This window comes from Syngnathus scovelli, chromosome 18, assembly GCF_024217435.2.
Source record: "Syngnathus scovelli strain Florida chromosome 18, RoL_Ssco_1.2, whole genome shotgun sequence".
Taxonomy (NCBI): Eukaryota; Metazoa; Chordata; class Actinopteri; order Syngnathiformes; family Syngnathidae; genus Syngnathus; species Syngnathus scovelli.
The window spans coordinates 6,453,674-6,479,427 of NC_090864.1; the positions used below are offsets into that span (position 1 = coordinate 6,453,674).

Below are 25,754 nucleotides of genomic sequence, written 5' to 3' on the forward strand. Positions count from 1 at the left end.
TGCCCGAAATCTGACTTTATTCTCAGAATTCTGACTGTGAATTAGGAATTCTCACTTTAAAGTCAGAATTCTGAAAAAAAAAGTCAGAATCCTGTCACCGCCATTTTTCTTCTTCACTGGCCCTAAACCTCTTCCATACAATCAAGATCCACCTTACTTTTATCCTTTTTCTTTCATCCACTTGGCAGGATGAGACTCTCTATGGCTCTTCAGATGAATCAAGAAGTTAACCATGATTTGTTTCCTCCTCAAGTGCAAAGGCACCTTACCCATCTCCACCTGCAAGCAACATATCTTCAGAGCCTGGGCCTGTATTACTTTTTAACGACGACGGTGCTGCTGACCCATAACTCACACACCCATAGTCGATCACAGATCTTATCAGAGCTTGATCGTTTTGACCCCTTTGGTCACGTCTGCGCAGTAGCAATCTTGAGTTGCTATGACAACTGCTTTACGTACTGCTGCAAAGCATAAAGACTCAAATGGACTCAACGACACATCGCACGTTGTGTCGTTTTATTTTTTTTAAAATAAACAATACATTAAAAAGACAAGCACGTGAAGAGAATAACTTATGTAAAATGTAACTTTATCCTTTCTCCATTAATTTTTACAACAAAGATATGAATTAGTCAGAACATATGACCGTTTTACAAGAATTTGCCCTTCAGTTTTTGCTTAAGTTTTCAACAGAGAGAAATATTTGACGTACAAAACATGTCAAAAAGCATTAACTGATGAATTTAGCTTGGGGCATGGATCCAAGCAAAACATCACTTTCATTGCCAAGGAACGATGACCTCAAACAATCATTCTGTTTCATAATAAAGTAAGAATATATTGCGTTTATGCAGCAAAACTCAGGCCGATTGTAAATATTTAGAAAATGGCTAATATTAGCCGATAAAATCGTCCATCAGATGAATGCGTATACAAGACACGCACCCGTCTCAGGAGTAGAGGCTCCAGTAGATGGTGTTGAAGAGGAGGTAGGAGAGCGGGAAGGCCAGGCGGGAGTACGAGTCAATCATGTAGCTGTTGCTCACCAGGAGGTCCACGTTCTCCCGCACCGACCGCTGCCGGCGCAAACGCGTCCCTTCCGAGGGCCGCGTGTCCACCTGCGGCGAGGCGGCGGCCGGGGACTCGGGGACCGGGCCCTGCGCCGGGCGGGGGAACGGCGTCAGCTCCATCTCGTCGTCATGGAAGCAGCCGTCAAAGGCCATGGCCTGGCTGGCGTTGAAGGTAGATGGAAGCTGGGGGGACACGGAAAATGTCAATTATCTGCATTTTGACATGTGTCGCTTTGGCCTTCTGCCACCGGAGGGAGCTGTTTCCTGTTTGCTCACCTTTCCCCGTTTCATCTTTCTCATCTCCTCCAGCGTGGTGCAGTAGTTCACGGCGGCGTACTCGATCACAGTCAGGAAGACAAACAGGAAGCTGGTCCACAGGTAGATGTCTACTGCCTTCACGTACGACACCTGCAAGCAGAAGTGTCTCACTTAAGTAGCTAGCGTGAGTACTTGGTGAACGCAGGTGGTACCTGAGGCATGGAAGAGGACACGCCTGTGATGATGGTGGACATGGTGAGCACGGTAGTCATGCCTGCGGAGGAGATGGGAAGGTCAAAATACATGTGTGCTTCAAAATACACCGGATTAGCAAAAAAACGGTCTTCGTCGTGCGTATGCACCCAGAGAGACGCGGGCCGGTACGGCCCGGCGGTCGATCCAGAAAGACACCCAGGACAGGACCACCATCAGCATGGTGGGGAAGTACGTCTGCAGCATGAAGAAGAAGATGTGCCGCCGCAGGATGAAGTTGATGAACAGCCGGTTGTACCAACCTGGCACGCACACACACAGGGTGTGACCTTCTCGACACCACGCATGCTAATTATAGTGTTTACCTTTCTAGAACCATAATTAGAGTGCAGACGTATTTTGTTTTCATCTTGGTCAGTTCTCAAGCTCAAACAGCTTTGGACTAAAAAAAAAAAATTGAGGATCCAGACCTGTGCTGCTGTAGAAGGCCAAGCCGCTGGAGGGGTGAAAGTGCTCGATGAAGAACTGAGACAAAACGATCTCGTCGGTTCTCAGGGAGTCGTTGCCGTTTTTCCAATAGAGCATCAGGTCGTTCTCGTTGTACGCATCTGGGGAGACACACAAACTATTTGATTTGTGCAGTGCTGGGCGACACTACGCTTATGTGTGTGTGTGTGTCTCACAGCTCTCCAGTTCCAGCGAGCAGTTCTGCGTGTCCAGCGGGAAGCTGCTAAAGTCCATTGAGCACAGTGACGTGACGGTGACCCTGAAAGCAACAGCAGAGTCTTCAGCAGCCAGACGGCATCCGTCTTGTCCCCGACTGACCTTTCTACCGGTGTTGCCACGGCAACCTGGCAGCAGCTTGTGATTCAGAAAGCGCCAGGTCGTTTGTTTTCGTTTTTGGTGCCGGCATCGAGGCTGACCTGACGCTGTAGAGGATGTTCCCGTCGGGGTAGACGCGCAGCATGATGTTCTCCATGGTGGTGTCGTGGATGAAGGACCGCTTGGAGTGCGCAAAGAAGACATCTGGCACCCAGATCTTCTTGACCAGCCGCGAGTCGAACGTCCTGCTCCGGTTGTTTTGCGACGGGAAGGCCAGACGCTCATCCTTCCAGTAGTGGCGCAGGTACAAGGTCATGGTGAAGTCCTGTGGACACATCCACGTGAGTCACTATAGCAACAAGAAGGGGGCGGGGGTTCATCATGAGGAAGCTCACCATGTTGACTTCGGAGATGCTATCGATGCTCTCCACCTGAACGTCGATGCCCACGGGGATGGCCGCTCCTGCCGGTTAAAGAAATTCAATCGCTTCAGTCCGTGCACGTAAAAGAACTGCAGCGGAAAGTTCCATCAGCGAGTGATGTCATGCCGAAAATGTCTGTAACATGCTTTTGGTGGCAGCGGGGGAGTCACGTTGTGACACAACAACATAGCGATGAGGAGGCTTTTTTTGACCGCGTCTGCGGGCTGTCCAGGAGACGCTGGCGTTTGCTTTCTCACTGACCTCGGCCTGCACCAGGTCATGTGTGTGTGTGTGTTAATTCCACCTGAGCGTCAGCATGACAGCGGCTCAATAAACACTTTATCTAATGAAGCTCGGCAAAGCTCCTGCAGAGGCCGTCGCCATGGCAACCTCTGCTGGGGAAAAAGTGAGACGGCCGGGTGACTCACACACTCTTTTCCCACATCACGGCCCAAACTTGGTGCGAGAGGTCCTTCTTAGAAGTTCACCTCTGCCAAGGCCTTAAGTGCTAACATGGCATCAACTCGAACGATTTGTTCAGTGTTGCGAGTCAAACGTTCACAAAATTGTTGAAAGGCAAGTTTTGGCGACCCCGCATCACGAGTGTCGTCTCAAGCGATAATATGCTGAGTGACTTCGAGATTCATGTGACACAGAGGAGAATGTCACAAACATGTCCATTAGTCAAACGGCGCGCACGACGTTAACCTGTGACTTGACAACGGACGGGAATGACAATAATGAAGACGATGATGGATGGCCAGGTGATGGATCCGCTCTCATCACGATAACTCGACAGCCTCCGGCTGCGACCTCTGGGTCAACTCAGTCACACAAACCAAAACGAATGCAGACAAGACTCAAGATGGATGAAGAAAAACACCCGAATGGAATTTGAGTGCAAATTAGAAAAGACAGGACAGAAAGTGGAGATAATCATAAGGGCAATTAGACGCCATTTTCTTTTTTCTCCGAAACAGTCCATACTGGTTCAACACACACACAAAGCAAAAAAACTAGGACGCACAACACACACTTTTGTGCGCGTGCGTGTGAGGCCCCTCAACAAAGTTCAATTTTGACATGACATCAATCACCTGGAGTGACAGTGATTTGTTTTCTCAAGGCGTGTGTGTTTTTGTGAGTGTCCCCGGGACAGAGCGGAGGTGGAGGGCTCATTTGTTTGCTGTGGCATGCATGCACATGCATAACACACACACACACACAAATTGTAACACATTCAAACCTGAATGTGCACTGTGTGTGTGTGTGTGTGTGTGTGTGTGTGTGTGTGTGCTGTTTGAGCAAATGACAGGTCCTGCACTCCAATATAGTCCATGGAGGCGGCGAGGAGGAACACACATTTCGATTCTGAGAACATTTAATGTTTTTGGGAGCGTCTTTGTTTGCTTGTTTGTTTTCAAACTCTGACTTGCCATTTTTTTTTTTCCCACCTTCACGCGTATTTTCGAACGCAGAAGTCGGTCGGCATCATAGTGTATGTTGCCGTGCTTTGTTTCCATCTGCTCTAGACCCTGCATATAATCCAGATTATTGCACTCGACCCCCCCCCCCCCCCCCGCCTCTCTGAGGGCCGCACCCCCCCACCCCCAACTCACACAATCGTTATATTACAATAACACGCACGCAAGGACACACAATCCTGTTGGAGTGAGTGCACACACACACACCCGTTTGTAATATGTGGGTCATTTGTTGAGTGATTTGGGATTGGTGACGCGCCCCAGTGCCCTTTATCACATCATCGGGCCGAGTCTCAATCGCATTTTTGTAGCGGTCGTGTCACGAGTAGCATCCTCGCTGTCATCAACATCGTTAACATCCTCATCGTCACGATAACGCGTGCGGCACAAGGGACAAATAGTTTGTCATCTTTGCCATTCCTACAACAGTGTCAGGAAAGATGTGGGTGTGTGTGCGTGTGTGTGTGTGTGTCACCTCCAAAGCCAGGTCTCATGGCAAAGTCATGCTCCTCGATCCTGAGCAGCTGTTCAGTTTTGATCAGCAGAGTTTTGGTGCTGTCCTGCCTCTTCAATTTGTAGTCAATACGTCTGATCGGAGTAAAAACAAGATGAAGAATTCAATTCCTGGAAAGGGCCCGCGGTCCCGAAGAATGAAAAATCGCATGTCAAACAGATTTTGTCTGATTAGAAGGTCACAAATTGTCTCGGCAGACAGTCGGGGGCCAATTTCGGCATTTGTCGAGGATGATGATATCACGCAACAAACAAAAGTGTGAGATGTTGATTGATCTCCACCAATAAAATAAAACTGCATTGATTAGCATAGCAACACTCAGAAGTGAGTTTCAACATGACCCCTCACCCTCCAAATTTGAACTTGCTGTTTTCCCCGAGGAAGACCTCCTTGTGCCTCCTGCGGCCGGAGTTGCGTCCGCCGGTCACCATGGCGACCAGGCTGGCGAGGGCCACGGTCAGACAGGTCAGACAGGTCAGCCAGGTTAGCCCGACCACCTTCATCTTCCTCCCCCTCCCCTAGCCGCCACGTCTTCCGCGCTCCGGTCGGGCCCGCTAACTGTGGACGCTGGCGTCACTCATGTGGAGGGTCCGCATGAGGCTTCCACGAGCATCCCGCAAAGTCGCTGCTCTTTTCCTTTTTCTTCTTCTTGTTATTCCCGCCGCATCCTTCATCTCCGAGAAGGTTTCTGGGCTCACGTCGGTCGTCGTCGCCGTCCTCGTCCGTCTGCCCGCCGGCCGCCCGCCTGCTTCATCTGCGGCTTATTCTCTCTCTCTCTCTTTCTCACTCTGATTAAAATCGATATGAATCCATTTCTCTCGGTGATAGAGGAATGACACTAATTCCACACTAATCCTCTTATCCTCGGCCACAGCAATCTTTCTCGAACCTACGCACACACACAACTCGGCACTAATCAGGATTTTCTCGCTGCGCCGTGAAAAATGAGACATCTGACCAACAAAGGAATTCAAAGCGGCAATCAAACAATCAAGTCGTCACGCTAATCCCAACAAACTCACACCTCTGGAAAATCCTTTTTCCAAACACACAAATTTGATTGCATCTTAAGGGGTGTGCAAACTTTTGATCCAAGGCCACCGCCAGGTTTCACATAATTTTTGTTGCCGATTTTGAAGTAAGGGGGAGGAGCTTCTTTTTATTGGGCCATAGCCTTGTCTAATCGAAAAAAAATCTCTTTTGCACAATCTTGTGATCTGATTACAAAGCGTTTTTGCCGGACAAAAGTGAATTGTGCAACAAGCAACCTGCCCTTTGGAAACAAAGCGCTCTGCTGACATTTGGCAAAGTTGCGCGCGTCCACGCAAACTCCACCCACGGTGAGAGAGACAAGCGTGTACCGGAGTGTGTGAGAGGGAGCGAGCGAGCATCTATTCTCTAAATAACCTGTTGATCCAGTCAAGCTCTGTCAGGCGCTCGCGGGGCTCACTCTTCCTCTTTGGCTTCACGTAAGTCCCCCCAGGCTTCCTCGCGTCTCGACTTTCTCAAACTTTCCGCTATTCTCTTGCTCTTTATCACGCATGGCTAATTGGGAAACAATCTCACATCTATTCCTCTCATGCGGCTCGCACGTCTGGCTCCTCTGCTCACTTTCTGACGTCACCCACTTTCAGTTTTTTGGGACATGACGTCTGACTCCTCTCTCGGTTGTTCTGACTTTTTATGCCTTGCGCGGCTCTCACACGTCACTCACTAATCAGTCCTGTTTTGCGCAAGAATGCCTCGCTGTGCGTAAATCTGTCGAGTCGGGGGGCAATGGTCGGCGTGCGACAAAGTGCGCTGATAAAGTAGTTAATAATAAATATAATTTTATTGCTAAGCCACAAAATGCCGGTGTCGTTCCCGATTGTGCGCTCCGACACTTTATTTTGTTAAGGTGATGAGCGTTTATCAGTAGCGGATCAGCACGCTTTCTTTGGCTTTGTATCGGAGCGTGATGAGCTCACTCATCAGCTGTCAGCGGGGGATAAAGTTCTCCCGAAACAAAACGCGTCGATCCAAAAGCATTCCAGGAAGGCTGGGACTAACTTTTGATACTCTGCTTTGAGGTGATGACAAGGGAGATTGAAACAAAAATCCTCAAACATGGATTGTCCTCAAAGGGCAGCACATGCTCTGTCACGTTTTCAGCATCATCCAGGGCTGCTTTGTAATTACGCCTTTCTTCCCCTTCTCCGTGTGTGTGCTTGTGGGCTGCCAAACCACATAGATCCAAAGAAAAAACTGCAGAGCATGGAGTGAAAGCTTGCAGGAGTTTTCTGGCCCCAAACCATGTCAGCATTCATTTGCATCTGGGCCTGCTTCCTGCTGCGACTCATCGCCGCCGCAACGGAAAAGACGCCAGGTGAGACACAAACTCCTCTTTGTCCCACGGCAAAGCGGCGAGCCTCGAGGGGCTTCGCTTTGAGACTGACCCCATTGGATCGCATATCTGGCAAGAATCTGGCCAAGGCAAACGGACTGGGCCCGATTGATTAAAAGCTTTGCAAAACCCCACACCGTTTTGTTTTGATCCATTTTTGTAATATTCCATCACTTCAAACATCTGATAAGATTTATGAAATTGCGGGAAAGCAGTAACAAGCACAAAGATAACGAGAAGCCTCTCATGGTTGCTGCTGTTAGCCCCGGCTCACGGCCAGCCACTCACAGGAAGATATCGCGGGCCACCTCAGCTTCTTAAAGACTCCAACCTCAGATACAAAAATATTTACAGGGATTTCTCTACATGATAGATGTACAGATCTTTAAATATGTCTTTAAAAAGTGTCATTTCAGTTAAGGTTTGGATTATAATGGAAAATTGTCTCCTCTGAACCTCAAATGTCCGTTGACACTTGCTCAACTTTGATTTTTGAACGATCAGGTGAGCACATAGGGGAGTTTTCTTTTTTGGGCTGTGCTAATCTGTGCTGTGAGTCAGCCAAGTGACTCACTGCTCTGCTCCCGTCTGCGCCTCAGCCAAAGAATGACGGGAACGTCCGTCCCATCTGCGAGTGAGCCAGCCGGCTGGCGAGGGAGCGGGCAGACGCCTGAGGAATGTCAGGGACTCATTTTTAGAACAAAACCCACGCTCTTGATCCACATTTGCACACCTGCGACACCGTCATTTGGCAAAGTATGAAGATGTGCTCCACTTCCTCTTTTGACTCGGTGAACAAGCCACGTCACGGCCTGGCTGAGAAGTCACAAAGATCCAAAGAGGAAGTAAGACTTAAATACGTCAGTAGGGCATCACATCAATGCTTTGACTTAAGAGTGCCCCAACTTCAGAGTTTTTCCAAATTACAAGCCGCTTGGTCTATTTCTGGTGCACCTGCTTGATCTTTGCCTTGAAAAAAGACTTTTGGCATCCAAGCTCACCACGGCCACCCATTCTCATTGCAGATGAAAGCGTCACTTGTTTCGTGTCAGAGGAGTGCCACCTCCCGTGTATGTTCCCCCCCGCCTCCAACCAGAGCGTGCGCTGGTTCCGGCAGGACGCGGTGATGCTCAGTTTCGGCGAAACGCCCAGTGAAGGCCAGCCGCTGGCCGGGCGGGCCGCCGTGTCCCCGCCCATGATCGCCGGGGGCAACGCTACTCTGGTCCTCAGGGAGGCGGCCCTCAAAGACCGCGGCACGTACCGGTGTCATGTACGTACGTCCGAGGGGGAGCACAGCGCCAAGGTGGTCTTGAAGGTGGAAGGTATGTTTTGCATTCGCTTTACGACAACTGATTGATTTTGACACTTCGATTGTAAAATAAGAATTTTAAATGAATCGGCATACGCTGTACAGTTTCAACCATTTTTTGGTGGGGGTGGGGTCAAAAGGTCATTATTTCCTTATGGGATCTAAGTGACAAATCATTTGTTGTTTTTGCTTCCTGTTGTTTTTTTTTTGCAAGAGAGCCATTGTTATTCATCAGATCTTTGACATTGTATTTATTTAAATTATGTGTTGTAAATGATTGTATTTAAGGGTCATAAATCTAAACATCAGTGGGGGCCATTTTGTACGTACGAGTTTGACTTACTTGTACTTTTGTATCACGCAGCGCCCATCCGAGGCCTTTCCCTGGAGCTGTCGCGGCTAAGCGGCTACGAGGAGATGAAGTGCATCGTGCGGGACGTCTTCCCTCCGCCCCGGGTCACTTGGGCCACGGAGCCGCCCACCTTCGAGGACCTGCGACCCATCACGCGCATGCTGGCCGACAAGCGGGGCCTGTACACGGCTGACAGCAGGCTGAAGGTTCTGGAAGGCCAGCCGGACCTCATCTACATTTGTAAAGTCACCACCTCCTACGGGGGGCCCACCTGGACGTCCTCACTGCGGGAGAGAGGTAAGACCGCAGACCTGGCGCATATCTATGTCCTGTACCCAACTATGCCGTCCCCCCGACAGCTATAGCAGGTAGCGAGGGTCGAGATTTGACCATCCCATGCTTCGCCCCGCCGTACCTGAACAGCCTCACCCTCCGGTGGAGTTTCTCCAACGGCGAGGACCCGGTGCACATCCTGACCTATGACAGCCACTCGGGGCACAGCACCTCTGCACCATCCTGGGACCACCACTTGGAGCTGGACGGCTTCAGGGTCCCATTCGGGGACGGCTCGCTGCGCCTGATGGACCCCGAACACGTCCACCATGAGGGCACCTATAGCTGCGTCTTCTCCATGCCGTATAACACGCACACGGAGCGCTCCGACGTCGCCATCAACTCGCCCATTGGTGAACACAAGGCGGCGCTAACATCAACATCATGTCCGGTCTGCCTGAACTCACGTGTGTGTGTGTCTTTGTGCAGCCAATCGGAGCACCTCGCTGCAGAATTCATACTGGTGGATCGTCGGCCTGGTAGTGGCGTTGACAGTCCTGGTACTGGCAGCCATGTTGGTTTACCTGAAGATGCGAGGTGAGGCCACGGCAAGCCTCGAGCATGTGTGTGTGTGCATCTATGTGTGATGCTCACAATGTGTGTGTGTCTTAGGAAAAGCAGCAAAATCTTCATCATGTGACCCTGAGGAGGAGAACGAGCTGAACTCGGTCAAAGGTACAAGAGTAGAAGATAAAAATACTTACGTATGAGCACTAGGTGGCGCCATTGTGTTGTCCAGCAATAACAACCCTGAAAAGACACGGGAAAAATAAGTTGCTGTTTTCATCTTTATTGCAAAATATGTCTCGTTTTTCCATCAATGACCATCGAATTTAAATTAGTAAAAAAATATCAAGGAAATATTTCATATGTTTGAGAAACAATTCCCCCTAGTAATTCAAATGAGTGCAATATAGTATTCCAATTAAACATTTCTGTAAATATATTAAAGTAAAATTGATATCAATTAGGAAAATACAAATAAATGTACTTGCCATCGAGTACAAAATAATTTTGATCTATTTTATATGACTATTTCTTTCAATTATATACCTATTGGGACTAAATTTAGTTGCATAAAATAACACTGAATGTACATTATCCCTTGGATTTTCAGGCGTAGAGGGTGAAAGTGAGAAGAGCAACCAACTCCCTGCCAGAGGCAACAACGGACAGACTGGACCCTCGTGACCCCCGACCCCACCCCTCCACACACTGAACTATGTTTCTATTGTAGACATTTTATATGAAGTGATGTCTACTAAAGTTGCATATTGAACCGGACACGCACTAGAACCTTTACAGGTGAACTTCCCTAGACCTTCTGCAAACCTTTGAATGCACTTGTCTGGGGGAAAGCGCGCCATGGCGCGATATTCCGAGGAAATTGAAGGGAAAGGTGGGCGAGCATGTCTTCAGAATTAAACCCTGTTGCGCAACTGTGTGTGTGGGGAGGGGGGAGGGCTGTGAGTTATCACGTAGGGGTGTACTCACTTTTGCAATATGAAAATTAATGGCTGTGTGTTGACTGATTTTGAAAGGACAGTAAAAATATTGCCAAAAATCTGAGGAGTGTGTTCAGTTTACTGAGATTGCGTATCCCTAACGACGCTTAATTAGGAGGGAGACACCAGGAGGGCTCTCGAGAACCGCCCCACCAGGCACGGTGCTGAGCAGTTTTGAGTTTTGTGTATCTCTCATTTTTGGACCGACCAGTGGCTTCCAAGTTTAACATGCGGACTGGCAATTCTGCTGTAAAACAAAGTCCGCACGAGTGTGAACGCAAACTGAGGTATTCACGTCATGTGAGCGGGGGTGTGGCGGAAGACTTTGACACGCCTATTTGAGAGCTCTTTTCCAGCCACAGGGAATGCTGGTGGACCAGTCCGGGTACTCGGCAACAATGAGAAAAGCGAAAAGATGAAGAGCAGCGGCACTGCTGTGGTGGGCTTTTTGGTGGTCATTGTCCTATGGCGTCTGGTCATTGGAGGTAAAGTGGAACGAGACAAACATATACTTTTTTATGATGTACGTATATCTTGTATTTTATGCCACACCAGAAAAGTTCACTCATTCGTTTAATTACCTGTTATAGGGAAATTGATGAAAAATATCATACGATTCAATGTTGCATTTTTTTTGGCTTGGTTTTTGACCTGTTGTCTCAGACCATATGAGGTTGTCATTATCGAGCTGACCTCAAAGCTATTTTCAGTTTCATTTTTACGCCATTTGATTTACTTTCAAAGTTAATAAAACCTGGAAACCTTTTTTTCTCTCATTGTGCCAAGTAAACAAACCGAGTAATACATATTTAATACATACTTTCGCTTTTAAATTGAGTACACAAGTACTTTTACTTGAGGTCACTTCCCTAACGCCCCAAGTATCAAATTCTTAGTAAGTACCTTACGAGTACAAGTGCCTTTGTTTTCCCTACCGTTGCTGTACTATGGTCTCATTTGTAAATGAATGTCAATCATCTTCCAAGGATCTTTTATTACGGCTATACTACCCTGAGAATGCTCGACCTTGGAAGATAAGCAGGGTTAAGGTTAGTCCTTGGATGGTAGACCTCCTGGGAATACCGGGTCCTGTAATCTTGACTAAGATTTACGTTTATGCGCTTGTAAATATGACACATTTGTTGTTATAAGAAACATAACTTGAGCACTTGTTATTCAATGTGGATTTGATACTTTACGAGCAAAACAATCAATGCCTATTCAGTGGCCTTTCATTTAGAATCAGATATTGAAATGAATGTTAATAACACAAAGCTATTTGAATGTTGCTCATACTGGAAGTACTTAGAGAGCGACATGGGAGTGTTGGGAGTAATTAGCGTTTGAGAACAAGTGGTGGAACAGAAACAGCTGCTGGGGGGTGGGGGGGGGGGCTTCCCTCACGGAGCATCTGCGTGAATATTATGTTTGCTTACTTAGCCGTCACTGAGTTCCAGCTCAGGTACTCGACACGGGCATGTCATCAGAAGGAATTTGGTGTGACATTGCATTGCTGACCTGATTGCGCGGACCTTTTGCAGGCAACCGTGACGTCTGGTGTCGCTGGAAGGCGCCCTGCCTTTTGGAGGCCAACTTTCCCATCGGAGATGACGTGGTCATCCACTGGAAGCGGGAGTCACCAAGCAAACTCCAGGTTCATTCCTTCTACTATGAGAAAGACCAGCTGCAGGAGCAGGACCAGCACTTCAGGGGCCGCACGTCGCTGTTCAAGGAGAACATCCCCAAAGGGAACGCTTCTCTGCTGCTCACCAATGTGCTGGTTGCAGATGAAGGCACCTACATGTGCTATGTGGGAACACTCACGGGACATGGGAGGTCCTTCATCAAGCTCAACGTGGTAGGTGAGTCCACAAGCCACCTGATCAGAGGTCATTCAATGAATGGAATGGAAGCGAGTGGACGTTATCCTATCATGGCATCCCATTGCAGCTGCAGTCACCTCAATCTGCTTCCGTCCCGACGATGAGGATCAACTGATCTGCAGCTCGGGCGGAATCTTCCCGCAACCCGAACTCCGCTGGTCCACAGAGCCGGCGCTGCCTGACACCCTCCGCAACAGCAGCCAGGTCCAGCAAGAGACGCAGACGCAGCTTTACAACATCAACGGCTCGCTGGCGTTGGCGGGTGACGCCCACCCCAACCTGGAATACATCTGTGATGTCAGCACCAGCAACAGCAGCCGAAGAATCACGTGGAGGAAAACAAGTGAGACACTCACCCGGTGGGGGGGCATTTCAATTGCCCACCGCACATGCTGACAAACTTTAAATGCCTCCTTCCAGTTCTGGACATTTCCGTCGCAGAAACGAGCATCGAGTGTGCGCCCGTCTCTCACCCGAGCAGCCTCGAATGGACGTTCAACCGCAGCAACGTCATCGCAAATAGGTCCGCCGGACACAAACTCCATATCGTCAGCGACTGGAAGGAGCACGTGAAGGACGTGTCCGAGGCGGGCGCCCTCAACCTGTACTACCTGAGCGCTAACCAGAGCGGCACATACACGTGCACGCTCAGCAACAACACACAGACGCGCGTTCAAGACATCCTGCTGACCGTGACGGAGGACGGTGAGTTCCTGCCGAGATACCTTGCAGCATCCACAAAAACATGGTTCCTCTGAGCTTCTGAAAATGGAACCTACATGAGTTTCACATTTTGTTCTTAGGTCAACTTTGTTTGCTGCTGAGAAATAGTGAGATGCCATTGTGAATAACAAACCATCTCACCCGTTCTGTTACAGTGCACAACGACTCGGCCAAAATCGCAGGGGGCGTGGTTGGAGCGATCGTGGTTGGAGCATTCATCGTGGCTGTAGCCATTTACTGCAAGACCAAATCGCGGTGCTGCACTCGTGACGGAGTTATATAATGTGACATTTGCAGGAGAACAGCGATTGTCTACTCTCACCCCCACTCTCACCTCCACTCTGTTTCTCTCAATAAAAATGCTCCTGCCAGAGGTCTGAGTCAGACTTCATTCGATCATCGCTGTTCACACAGCGACGAATGGACTCTCCACCTGCAGGTGCTTAAAAGGACTTACTTGTCTCCTGTTCTTGCAAAATAAGTTGGAGTGTGCACAACTCTAACACTGCACGTCAGTGCGATAGAACGTCCACAAAGTTTTCAACTTTTTGTGCCCTCAATATCCTACTACTTCTTGACCTTAGCGCAGCCTTTGACACTGTGAACCATTCCATCCTCCTTCAAAGGCTGCACCAACTAGGTGTTGAGGGCACTGCGCTCGACTGGCTCGCCAACAGAAACCAGTTCATCTCTCTCTCCGACCACACATCCATCCTCTCCCCAGTTACACAGGGGGTCCCCCAAGGCTCAGTTCTTGGCCCCCTCCTATTCATCTGTTACCTCTGTAATGTCATCCGCAAACTCAATCTAGACTTCCACTGCTACGCCGATGACACGGAGATCTATATACGCACCGCACCAACCCAAAACCCTCCCCTCACCCACTTTGAAACCTGCATCTCTACAATAAAAACATGGCTGACCCACAACTTTCTCAAACTTAACAGTGACAAAACAGAGCTCCTCCTCATAGGTACTAAATCCTCCCTTAATAAAACTGGATCCATCACACTCACCATTGACTCCTCAAACATCACTCCCTCCCCTCTGGAACGCAACCCTGGCATTATTTTTGACCCTACGCTGTCCTTCCACCCTCATGCTAGATCAGTTGTTAAGACCTCCTACTTCTACCTCCGACGCATCGCCAAAATCCGGCACTGCCTCTCTCTCCCTGCCGCTGAATCCCTCATCCACGCTTTCATCTCATCCCGGCTTGACTACTGCAACTCCCTTCTCACTGGAATCACTGCTCACTCACTCCACAGATTTCAACTAGTCCAAAACTCTGCTGCCCGCCTCCTTATCCACACCCGGTCCTGTGAACACATCACTCCTGTTCTCCACTCTCTTCACTGGCTCCCCATTAAGGAGCGTATCATCTTCAAGATACTCCTCCTCACCTTCAAAGCCCTTCACCACCTGGCTCCCACTTACCTATCCGACCTCCTTGTCCCCTACTGCCCCAACCATTCCCTCCAATACTTCACGTCTGACAGTCCCAAAATCTAAACTCAAATCCTTCGGTGACGGAGCGTTCTCCTGCCCATCACCCCGACTCTGGAACTCTCTCCCTCAGTCTGTCTGTGACTCACCCACACTCCCCATATTTAAGTCCCGTCTAAAAACGTACCTCTTCTCTCAAGCCTATTACCTCCCCTTCCCATAACTGGTTTCCTCTTCTTAATTATATCCCAAAGTCTTTTCCCCGTCCCCCTCCCCTCCTGTGTGTCTTTGCATTGTTCCCTGTAAGCGTCTTTGGGTTTTTGAAAAGCGCTATACAAATTTTATTATTATTATTATTATATTTATTATTATTATTATTATTATTATTATTACTAAAGTTGCATATTGAACCGGACACGCACTAGAACCTTTACAGGTGAACTCCCCTAGACCTGTTGCAAACCTTTGAATGCACTTGTCTGGGGGAAAGCATGCCATGGCGCGATATTCCGAGGAAATTGAGAAGAAAGGTGGGTGAGCATGTCTCCAGAACTAAACCCTGTTGCGCAACTATGTGTGGGTGTGTGGGGGTGGGTGGGTGCTCTCCATGGATCACCACTTTACCGTGGTGGAGAGCCTTGCGTGTTCCGATGAACCGGAGAGCGATGCCGTCTGGAGTCTCGGCTCCTGGTAGGTTCAACCATGGCGGTGAGGTCGAAGGAGAGGTTCCAGACAAAGTGCGATCCAAAGACCTCACCGGTGAGAGTGGCGGAGGATGACACTGTGAGTCACAACGGCACTGAAGGCGGATGAAGGCTGCAACAGAGGGTGGTTTTCAATTGTCATGGACTCCATGCCATTGGATCCTGGCCCCTTTCTGCCAAGGACCCTGTGGTGGCTGCAGGCGCATCAGTCTCCCCACGCTAAAAGACGTCACGCGCAGGCGTCCTCCTGAAGGGAACCTATTCCATTTTACATCCTGGACAACAAAGTCCTGTGGCGATCAGGAAGTGGTAACGGGGGCAGGACAGTAAGGTCTGGCAGCCCCTAGCCACAACCTAGCACACAGGCGGTGGGTGTTAGATTCAGTCGTTAAGTTCTTGGACTGAGGCAGAAGAGCTTCTCGGCAGCTGCACCCATGACTGAGCAGCCCTATTCAGGATCCACTCTGCTCACCCCATTAGAGGAGGGGGTTAGAAAGGTACTGCAGGAAATGGGGTCAAAATACAAAAAGTCCTGCCTAGCTACAAAAACAGATATGCTCAAACCTCATTGAATAAAGTACACAAGCAGACAAGTATACTCACATATTAAATAAATAAAAGAAACATTTTAAGCATATAATTATACCTACACACCAAATCAATAAAGAAGACATAACTACACATTTTTGATAAGTGGTGATGAGAAAGGTTTTTATAACTTTATGATCTGATATATTTCTGAGGACTTTGAAATAACAAATGACTTTTGATATATTGCCTAAATAGCTTAATGACCCTTAAGGAACTGTGGAATGTATGCCTGATGTTTTTTCTCTGAATCATGGACACGGCCAGAGTCGTCTTGACCGTTCAGTACTTGATTGTATCTTATGTTTTGACTAATGCTAGACGCCAGTTTTTGATTACTACCGAACGCTCTGCACAGAGGGAAATAGTTTGCCTAACAAAGAAAAGATACGGTTGAATGAGGTACGACAGTGTATGTCCAAGATTGGAGAAGAATGTTCACAAGAAGGTCACGTGGAGATAAAACCAGCAGGTGCCAGAAGGAGCCACCCAAAGACTCGGCCAAAGATGATCGCCAAGGCCGAAAGACGGGAGGGAAGACAACAGCCCCCACCCGAGAACTCGGCCAAAGATGATCGCCAAGGCTGAAAGACGGGATGGAAGACAACAACCCCACAACCCCCCCCCCCTCCACACACATACACCAACAGCCGCCTACCTACACACCGAATCGCCCATAACCAGCACCACTCCCATGGAAGCAGACTCTCCTTCGAACTTGCCCCACCCCGAAGACTCATCGCCCATCAATCCCGGCCCACAATGTGCTACTGAATATAAAACTGATCTAACAACCTTGGACTTTGCCTTTTCTGAATGGAGACTTTCCGCTCTTGAAGGGCCCAGCGCTGTAGTGTACTTTCCTGAAAACAGAGCTTTTTGAACAAGAATTGTGATTGAACTCAACCAATCTGTCTAAGTCTAATTTCTGCTTCAGTGTCTTTGCATTTTCCTAAATCTGAAGAAATCAAACGAGCACGCAGTGAGTAAATGGGATAACAGGTTATTGGCAAAGGCTTTTGCCGTGAGGCGCAGATAACGCGCTCCCTAAATTGTGTACAAAATCCAACAATGGCTCAAAATGTCACAACTGTGCCTTTCTGTGACTCTTCCAGTCTCGCCGCAACATGCCGATGACATTGGCCATTTGGTTTGGAATGTCATCAGCAGGTTGTAACACAGAGACTGGAAGAAGTGGACTAACTTCCTTGGTAGCTTTGGGTCAGAAACAAACCTTATGAATTTGGGCGTTGAGCTCCCGAGAGAGAGAAAGAGAGAGAGAGAGAGAGAGAGAGAGAGAGAGAGAGAAAGAGAGAGAGAGAGAGAGAGAGAGAGAGAGAGAAAGAGAGAGAGAGAGAGACAAAACGCAATTCAGATGTGGAATGAATGCGAAGAGATAATGCGCCCAAGAAGAGTTTGTGTTTACAACATTTCGCGCATCACGCAGAACGCGATCAAGACTGACATTACTGAAAGGAAGATTTTATACACAAACCGTCATTATGGGGGACAAAAGAAATGCATATGATGCCGCTTTTAAGCTAAAGGCAGTCGATGTTGATGACATTGTGTTGCGGCACCCTTTTCTTTATTTCGTGGTCCCGTCTACTCTGGAGCTATACGTGTCGCTCGCTAGTATAATGTAATTTAGCATAATGTAATTTAGCGCTTCGTGCATGAATAAGATTAGCATGAACAGACCCTCATCATGGAAAATGCTAAAAGAAATGGATAAAAACGACGACGAAAGAGATACTGAGAAAGTGTGTGGCGAAGGATATCTAACGCTATTCCAATCGGAAATTGAGGAGGAAGACTTCGACGGTTTCAGTGCACAAGAGGAAGATGAAGACGATGAAGCTCTTTTTTTACTTTTATTTTAACCAGCCCTGTTAGTGCTGTGCTACCGTGTTGCTGCTGTGTTACCGCCGCGTCTCAGTGACTTTTACCGGTATGTTTTATTTAATCAAACCCTATTAGTGCTGTGTTACTTCCGTGTTGCTGCGGTATTACTGCCGCGTCACAGGCAATGTTTGGAAAGACATGTTAAAGCATGTTATTCAAACTTCAAAAAGGCTTTCTGTGTACTGTCTTTCTTTGTAAAAAACTCGTGTGCACGTGCAGCTTATAGTCCGGTGCGGCTTACGTAAGAAAAAAAACAAAAATATCCCCGAATTTTAGCTGGTGCGGCTTATACACCGGAAATTACGGCACTCACTTTTGCAGTTTGAAAATTAATGGCTGCGTGTTGACTGATTTTGAAAGGACAGTAAAAATATAGCCAAAAATCTGAGGAGCGTGTTCAGTTTTGTGAGATTGCGTATCCCTAACGACGCTTAATTAGGAGGGGGACACCAGGGGGGCTCTCGAGGACCGCCCCACCAGGCACGGTGCTGAGCAGTTTTGAGTTTTGTGTATCTCTCATTTTTGGACCTCCCACTGACTTCAAAGTTTACCATGAGCAGTTTATAGGTTTGTGATTGGCAATGCTGCTGTAAAACAAAGTCCGCGTAAGTGTGAACGCAAACTGAGGTATTCACGATACGAGACTTTGACCCTCGTATTTTGAGAGCTCTTATCTAGCCATGGGGAATGCTGGTGGACCAGTTCGTGATGATGAAGAGCAGCGGCACTGCTGCGGTGGGCTTTTTGGTGGTCACTGTCCTATGGCGTCTGGTCATTGGAGGTAAAGTGGAACGAGACAAACATACTTTTTTATGATGTACGTATGTATAGCTTGTATTTTATGCCACACCAGAAAAAAAGTTCAACATGGCGTTATAATGTGGTAAGTCTCACTCGTTTAATTACTCGTTATAGGGAAATTGAGGAAATTCATGATAAGAAAAATATCATACGATTCAATGTAGCATTTTTTTTGGCTTGGTTTTTGACCTGTTGTCTCAGACCTTATGAGGTTGTCATTATCGAACTGACCTCAAAGCTATTTTCAGTTTCATTTTTACGCTATTTGATTTACTTTCAAAGTTAATAAAACCTGGAAACCTTTTTTTCTCTCATTGTGCCAAGTAAACAAACCGAGTAATACATATTTAATACACACTTTCGCTTTTAAATTGAGTACACAAGTACTTTTACTTGAGGTCACTTCCCTGATGCCCCAAGTATCAAATTCTTACGAGTACAATTGCCTTTGTTCTCCCTGGTCTCATTTGTAAATGAATCTGAATCATCTACCAAGGATCTTTTATTACGGCTATACTACCCTGAGAATGCTCGACCTTGGAAGATAAGCAGGGTTAAGGTTAGTCCTTGGATGGTAGACCTCCTGGGAATACCCGGTCCTGTAATACTGACTAAGATTTACGTTTATGCACTTGTAAATATGACACATTTGTTGTTATAAGAAACATAACTTGAGCACTTGTTATTCAATGTGGATTTGATACTTTATGAGCAAAACAATCAATGCCTATTCAGTGGCCTTTCATTTAGAATCAGATATTGAAATGAATGTCAATAACACAAAGCTATTGGAATGTTGCTCATGCTGGAAGTACTTAGAGAGCGACATGGGAGTGTTGGGAGTAAGGCGTTTGAGAACAAGTGGTGGAACGGAAACAGCTGCTGTGGGATGGGGGAAGCTTCCCTCACGGAGCATCTCTGTGAATATTTTGTTTGCTTACTTAGCCGTCACTGAGTTCCAGCTCAGGTGCTCGACACGGGCATGTCATCAGAAGGAATTTGGTGTGACATTGCATTGCTGACCTGATTGCGCGGACCTTTTGCAGGCAACCGTGACGTCTGGTGTCGCTGGAAGACGCCCTGCCTTTTGGAGGCCAACTTTCCCATCGGAGATGACGTGGTCATCCACTGGGAGCGGGAGTCACCAAGCAAACTCCAGGTTCATTCCTTCTACGACGAGAAAGACCAGCTACAGGGGCAGGACCAGCACTTCAGGGGCCGCACGTCTCTGTTCAAGGAGAACATCCCTAAAGGGAACGCTTCTCTGCTGCTCACCAATGTGCTGGTTGCAGATGAAGGCACCTACATTTGCTATGTGGGAACACTCACGAGACAGTGGAGGTCCTTCATCAAGCTCATCGTGGAAGGTGAGTCCACAAGCCACCTGAAGTACATCAGAGGTCGTTGAATGAATGGAATGGAAGCGAGTGGACGTTATCCTATCATGGCATCACTTTGCAGCTGCGGTGACTTCAAGCCACTTCCGTCTCGACGATGAGGATCAGCTGATCTGCAGCTCGGGCGGAATCTTCCCTCAACCCGAACTGCGCTGGTCCACAGAGCCGGCGCTGCCTGACGCCCTCCGCAACAGCAGCCAGGTCCAGCAAGAGACGCAGACGCAGCTTTACAACATCAATGGCTCGCTGGCGTTGGCGGGCGACGCCCACCCCGACCTGGAATACATCTGTGATATCAGCAACACCGTCAGCAGCCAAAGAATCACGTGGAGGAAACACAGTGAGACACTTTGAGCGTCATGTTGTCAAAGTCATGTTGATTCTTTTAGATTTTAATCACCATCACTTTCAATAGTTTATTCCCGTCTAAAACCTATTTAAAAAACCCGCACCTTTACATAAAAAAAGTAAAAACAGGACGTTTTTTTATTCAATGATCCCACTCTCTTTTTATAGGCATATATAGGACATTTAAAATGTCTTCTATTGTAATATACTAATATACTTGACAGATTTTTGTTGGTGGTGTGCCTCAAGCTTTCCTCCAATGAAAAAGTATGAGGTGGCTAAAAACATGTTGGGAAACACTCAGTTGGAGCAAGAAGCTGAATGGTACAAAGTCTGTTACACATCACAGATAAAATGTAACGTTGAAAGCGCTTCAAGGAAATGAAAGCCTGGACTGTATTTCAATAATCATTTACTAGACTGCAATTAACTGCTTAAGATTTGTTCAAGGTCAATTTGAAAGAAAGGTAATGGGCTTGTTTGGCAGCCTGCTCCGACGTCGCCATCAACTCGCCCACTGGTGAACGCAAGGCGGCGCTAACATCAACATCATGTCCGGTCTGCCTGAACTCGTGTGTGTGTGTGTGTCTTTGTGCAGCCAATCGGAGCACCGCGCTGCAGACGTTACACTGGAGCATCCTCGTCGGCCAGATACTGGCTTTGACGGTCTATTTACAGGCAGTCTTCTTGGTTTACCCTAAGATGCGAGGTGAGGCCACGGCAACCCTCGAGCATGTGTGTATGCATCTATGTGTGATTTATATAAAAAAAAAATAAAAACAGGACGTTTTTTTATTCAATGATCCCACTCTCATATATAGGACATTTAAAATGTCTTTTATTGTAACATACTAATATACTTGACAGATTTTTGTTGGTGGTGTGCCTCAAGCTTTTCTCCAATGAAAAAGTATGAGGTGGATAAAAACATGTTGGGAAACACTCAGTTGGCGCAAGGCGCTGACTGGTACAAAGTCTGTTACACATCACAGACAAAATGTAACGTTGAAAGCGCTTCAAGGAAATGAAAGCCTGGACTGTATTTCAATAATCATTTACTAGACTGCAATTAACTGCTTAAGATTTGTTCAAGGTCAATTTGAAAGAAAGGTAATGGCCTTGTTTGGCAGCCTGCTCCGACGTCGCCATCAACTCGCCCACTGGTGAACGCAAGGCGGCGCTAACATCAACATCATGTCCGGTCTGCCTGAACTCGTGTGTGTGTGTGTATGTCTTTGTGCAGCCAATCGGAGCACCTCGCTGCAGACGTTATTCTTGAGCATGGTCAGCCTGGCACTGGCTTTGATGTTCCTGTCAGAGGCAGCCATGTTGGTTTACCAGAAGATGCGAGGTGAGGCCACGGCAACCCTCGAGCATGTGTGTATGCATCTATGTGTGATTTATATAAAAAAAAATAAAAACAGGACGTTTTTTTATTCAATGATCCCACTCTCATATATAGGACATTTAAAATGTCTTTTATTGTAACATACTAATATACTTGACAGATTTTTGTTGGTGGTGTGCCTCAAGCTTTTCTCCAATGAAAAAGTATGAGGTGGATAAAAACATGTTGGGAAACACTCAGTTGGCGCAAGGCGCTGACTGGTACAAAGTCTGTTACACATCACAGACAAAATGTAACGTTGAAAGCGCTTCAAGGAAATGAAAGCCTGGACTGTATTTCAATAATCATTTACTAGACTGCAATTCACTGCTTAAGATTTGTTAAAGGTCCATTTGAAAGAAAGGTAATGGCCTTGTTTGGCAGCCTGCTCCGACGTCGCCATCAACTCGCCCACTGGTGAACGCAAGGCGGCGCTAACATCAACATCATGTCCGGTCTGCCTGAACTCGTGTGTGTGTGTCTGTGTCTTTGTGCAGCCAATCGGAGCACCTCGCTAAAGACGTCATACTGGTGGATCGTCGGCCTGGTAGTGGCGTTGATAGTCCTGGAACTGGCGTTGACAGTCCTGGTACGGGTAGTCATGTTGGTTTACCTGAAGATGCGAGGTGAGGCCACGGCAACCCTCGAGCATGTGTGTATGCGTCTATGTGTGATGCTCACAATGTGTGTGTGTGTGTGTCTTAGGAAAAGCAACAAAATCTTCATCACGTGACCCTGAGGAGGAGACCGATCTGAACTCGGTCAAAGGTACAAGAGTAGAGGATAAAAAACTCACTTATGAGCACTAGGTGGCGCCATTGTGTTGTCCACCAATGACAACCCTGAAAAGACACGGGAAAAATAAGTTGCTGTTTTCATCTTTATTGTAAAATATGTCTCGTTTTTCCATCAATGACCATCGAATTTAAATTAGTACAAAAAAATCAAAGAAGCATTTCAGATGTTTGAGGAACAAGTAATTCAAATGAGTGCAATATAGTATTCCAATTAAACATTTCTGTAAATATATTAAAGTAAAATTGATATCAATTAAGAAAATACAAATAAATGTACTTGCCATCGAGTACAAAATCATTTTGATTTGATTTTACATGACTATTTATTTCAATTAGATATCTATTGGGACTAAATTTAGTTGCATAAAATAACATTGCATTATCCCTTGGATTTTCAGGCGTGAAAGTGAGAAGAGCAACCAACTTCCTGCCAGAGGCAACAACGGACAGACTGGACCCTCGGGACCCCCGACCCCACCCCTCCACACACTGAACTATGTTTCTATTGTAAAAACATTTTGTATGAAGTGATGTCTACTAAAGTTGCATATTGAACCGGACACGCACTAGAACAGGGGTCACCAACCTTTCTTAAACCGAGAGCTACTTCCTGGGTACTGATTAAGGCAAAGGGCTACCAGTTTGACACGCACTTCTGAAATAGCAAATTTGCTCAATTTGGCTTTCACTATGTGTTATTATTGTCATTTCCAGTTCATATGTAAGTGTGATTTTAACAAGAATAGCAAAAATACAGTCAAACCTTGGTTTTTGACCACAATCCGTTCCAGAAGGTGGTTCGAGAAGCGAATCGGTCGAATTCCGAATCTATTTTTCCCATTACAAATAATGGGAATTTTTTTTATCCGTTTCAAGACAAAACACCCCGCCTTTTTTAAGCATTATTTTTCATTTGCGCATATTTGTCCGATCGCGCAACTGCAGCTCACCGCCGAACGTGCAACCGTAGCGCGTCGCCCACCGCGCAACTGCACCACGCTGGTCGCATTATTGTGACAGAGCCGTCGCTGTAATTTAGAAAATATTTTTAAAGTCCTGATGTACTTTCAAAAATGTAAGTGGACCTCAGTGCGCAGGGAGCTTAATTAGGCCCGATCGCCCAACTGCAGCGCACCGCCGAACGCGCAACAGTAGCACGTCGCTGACCGTGCAACTGCACCGCGCTGGTCGCATTATTGCGACAGAGCCGTCGCTAAAATTTAAAAAATATTTTTAAAGTCCTGATATACTTTCCAAAATGTAAGTGGACCTCAGTGCGCAGGGAGATTAATTTGGTTCGATCGCGCAACCGCAGTGCGCTGGGCGCTCACTGTCGCATTGCTTTAAGAGCGTCTTTGTGTTTAAGGATGACTTTACTGCTCCCACTTGCTTTCTTTGGAGGCATGATTAGGGGTTAATACAATCGTCAAAGTAACGAAAATACAATAACAACAGTCAGTCGGCATCCGGGCCGCGAGGTCGGGTTTTCTCGGGTCCTCCCGGCTCATCTCGCGAGGTTCGACCTCCGAATTTTGTTCGACAACTGAAGCTAAAAAATCTTGAATTTTTTGTTTGAAATCCGATTTGTTCGAGAACCAGGACGTTCGAAAACCGAGGTTTGACTGTAAAATAAATAGATGCATCTCACTGACAAGTGCCGCGATTTGAGCTAATTTTAGAACAATCCTGCGGGCGACTCATGCGGTCCTCACGGGCGACCTGGTGCCCGCGGGCACCGTGTTGGTGACCCCTGCACTAGAACCTTTACAGGTGAACTTCCCTAGACCTTCTGCAAACCTTTGAATGCACTTGTCTGGGGGAAAGCGCGCCATGGCGCGATATTCCGAGGAAATTGAAGGGAAAGGTGGGCGAGCATGTCTCCAGAACTGAACCCTGTTACGCAACTGTGTGTGTGGGTGTGTGGGGAGGGGGGGAGGGCTGTGACTTATCACGTAGGGGTGTACTCACTTTTGCAATATGAAAATTAATGGCTGCGTGTTGACTGATTCTGAAAGGACTGTAAAAATATTTGCATAGGTTCTTTGGTAGGGTAGGTCATTTATAGATGCCATTCTCTAATCTTGCCCCCTTTTTCGTCCATAATTGAATTTCACTCTATGGACTTTGTCGCTGCACATCTTTAAAAATGTTTCAGTGATTTAATCTGCTTCTTGTGTATATAAAATTTGAAGTGTCTTTTGCGCTGCAGCTTTGTGGTTCTGTCTGCAAGCTTGTTACCTCTTGTGTACTGCACACGTGCATATAGCTACTTTTCGCGGCAATTGGACTGTTTCGACAACTAGCTTAGCAAGTAAATGGATGCCCTCCCCGAATGGGGAGTGACCCAGCTAGCAAATGATTAGACATTTTCACTTTCTTGTAGTTTCTTTAGTTACTTATGTATGTATGTACGTATGTTTTATTTTACTCAATTGTATGATTTAGAGAATCCATATGTAGTAAAGTGTTGTATTACTACATATGATTTCATCATCTTTTAATTTGACTTTCTTTCCAAAACGCTTCTTAATTTCTCAGTTCACACATCTTCTACATGTGTTACTGGTTCTCCAGTTTTTTCTCTAGTTAATTATCAATCCAAAAGCTACGTTTTCGTTTTAGCATTCAACCTGCTCAAAATCACTGTTAGAAAAATTGTATATATATATATGTTATCATGCGTTCTCTAATGAGTACTTATTCATAATGTTACTGTTCAGTATGCTTGCTGCTTTGCCTTGCTTATTCTCATCTTGTACAACAGAACAGAAGGATTACGTACGGCTGGGTCAGGGGCGAGATGACGGTTGTGTCAAACAAGATACTGCTGACATCTCAGCGTCCACCAGAACAGATCGTGAAAACAACACGTCAAACGACGTGTCATGAACCTTCTGATCTTCCTTAAAGAACGTCACTTTCTCTTTTTATCTCTCGGAATATTGCTTAAACTGTTTTGCTGATATAGCCATATCTGCACGCACTTTGTGCGTTACTTTATGTTTCTTTTCTTACGAGACGAAGCCACAAAAAAAAGGACCGGAAACTCCTCTTGCCCCTTGCTTGAGCCGCGGCTTGAGCTGCGGCCTTGCACCTGCTCACAGGGG

General features: G+C 46.9%; 2 protein-coding genes across 4 annotated transcripts; one reads left to right on the top strand and one right to left on the bottom strand.

Moving 5' to 3' along the window:
* Positions 1 to 571: 571 nt before the first annotated feature.
* LOC125986025 (gamma-aminobutyric acid receptor subunit rho-3-like) lies at positions 572 to 8,972 on the bottom strand. Of its 2 annotated transcripts, none has more exons than XM_049749361.2 (10): positions 8,822 to 8,972; positions 4,748 to 4,860; positions 2,762 to 2,829; positions 2,468 to 2,691; positions 2,228 to 2,310; positions 2,015 to 2,152; positions 1,694 to 1,846; positions 1,544 to 1,605; positions 1,350 to 1,481; positions 572 to 1,256 (listed from the first exon to the last, which is right to left on the bottom strand). In XM_049749361.2, exons 2-10 carry the CDS (start codon positions 4,764 to 4,766, stop codon positions 954 to 956), a joined length of 1,182 nt encoding a protein of 393 aa, XP_049605318.1. In that variant the 5' UTR covers positions 4,767 to 4,860; positions 8,822 to 8,972; the 3' UTR covers positions 572 to 953. The 2 variants fall into 2 exon arrangements, with proteins under 2 accessions (XP_049605318.1, XP_049605317.1); XM_049749360.2 differs by lacking the exon at positions 8,822 to 8,972 and adding an exon at positions 5,135 to 6,014.
* On the top strand, positions 6,109 to 24,843 carry LOC125986026 (CD276 antigen). Of its 2 annotated transcripts, XR_011085692.1 has the most exons (9): positions 6,109 to 6,255; positions 7,017 to 7,151; positions 8,195 to 8,491; positions 8,843 to 9,127; positions 9,190 to 9,516; positions 9,593 to 9,700; positions 22,556 to 22,618; positions 23,046 to 23,210; positions 24,400 to 24,843. XR_011085692.1 is itself a non-coding variant. In XM_049749362.2 (8 exons), the coding sequence occupies exons 2-8, from the start codon at positions 7,079 to 7,081 to the stop codon at positions 10,352 to 10,354; spliced, it is 1,227 nt and encodes a 408-aa protein (XP_049605319.1). In that variant the 5' UTR covers positions 6,114 to 6,255; positions 7,017 to 7,078; the 3' UTR covers positions 10,355 to 10,732. The 2 variants fall into 2 exon arrangements, 1 of the variants encoding a protein (XP_049605319.1); XM_049749362.2 differs by lacking the exons at positions 22,556 to 22,618; positions 23,046 to 23,210; positions 24,400 to 24,843 and adding exons at positions 9,776 to 9,838; positions 10,281 to 10,732 and having other exon boundaries at positions 6,114 to 6,255.
* Positions 24,844 to 25,754: the final 911 nt, after the last annotated feature.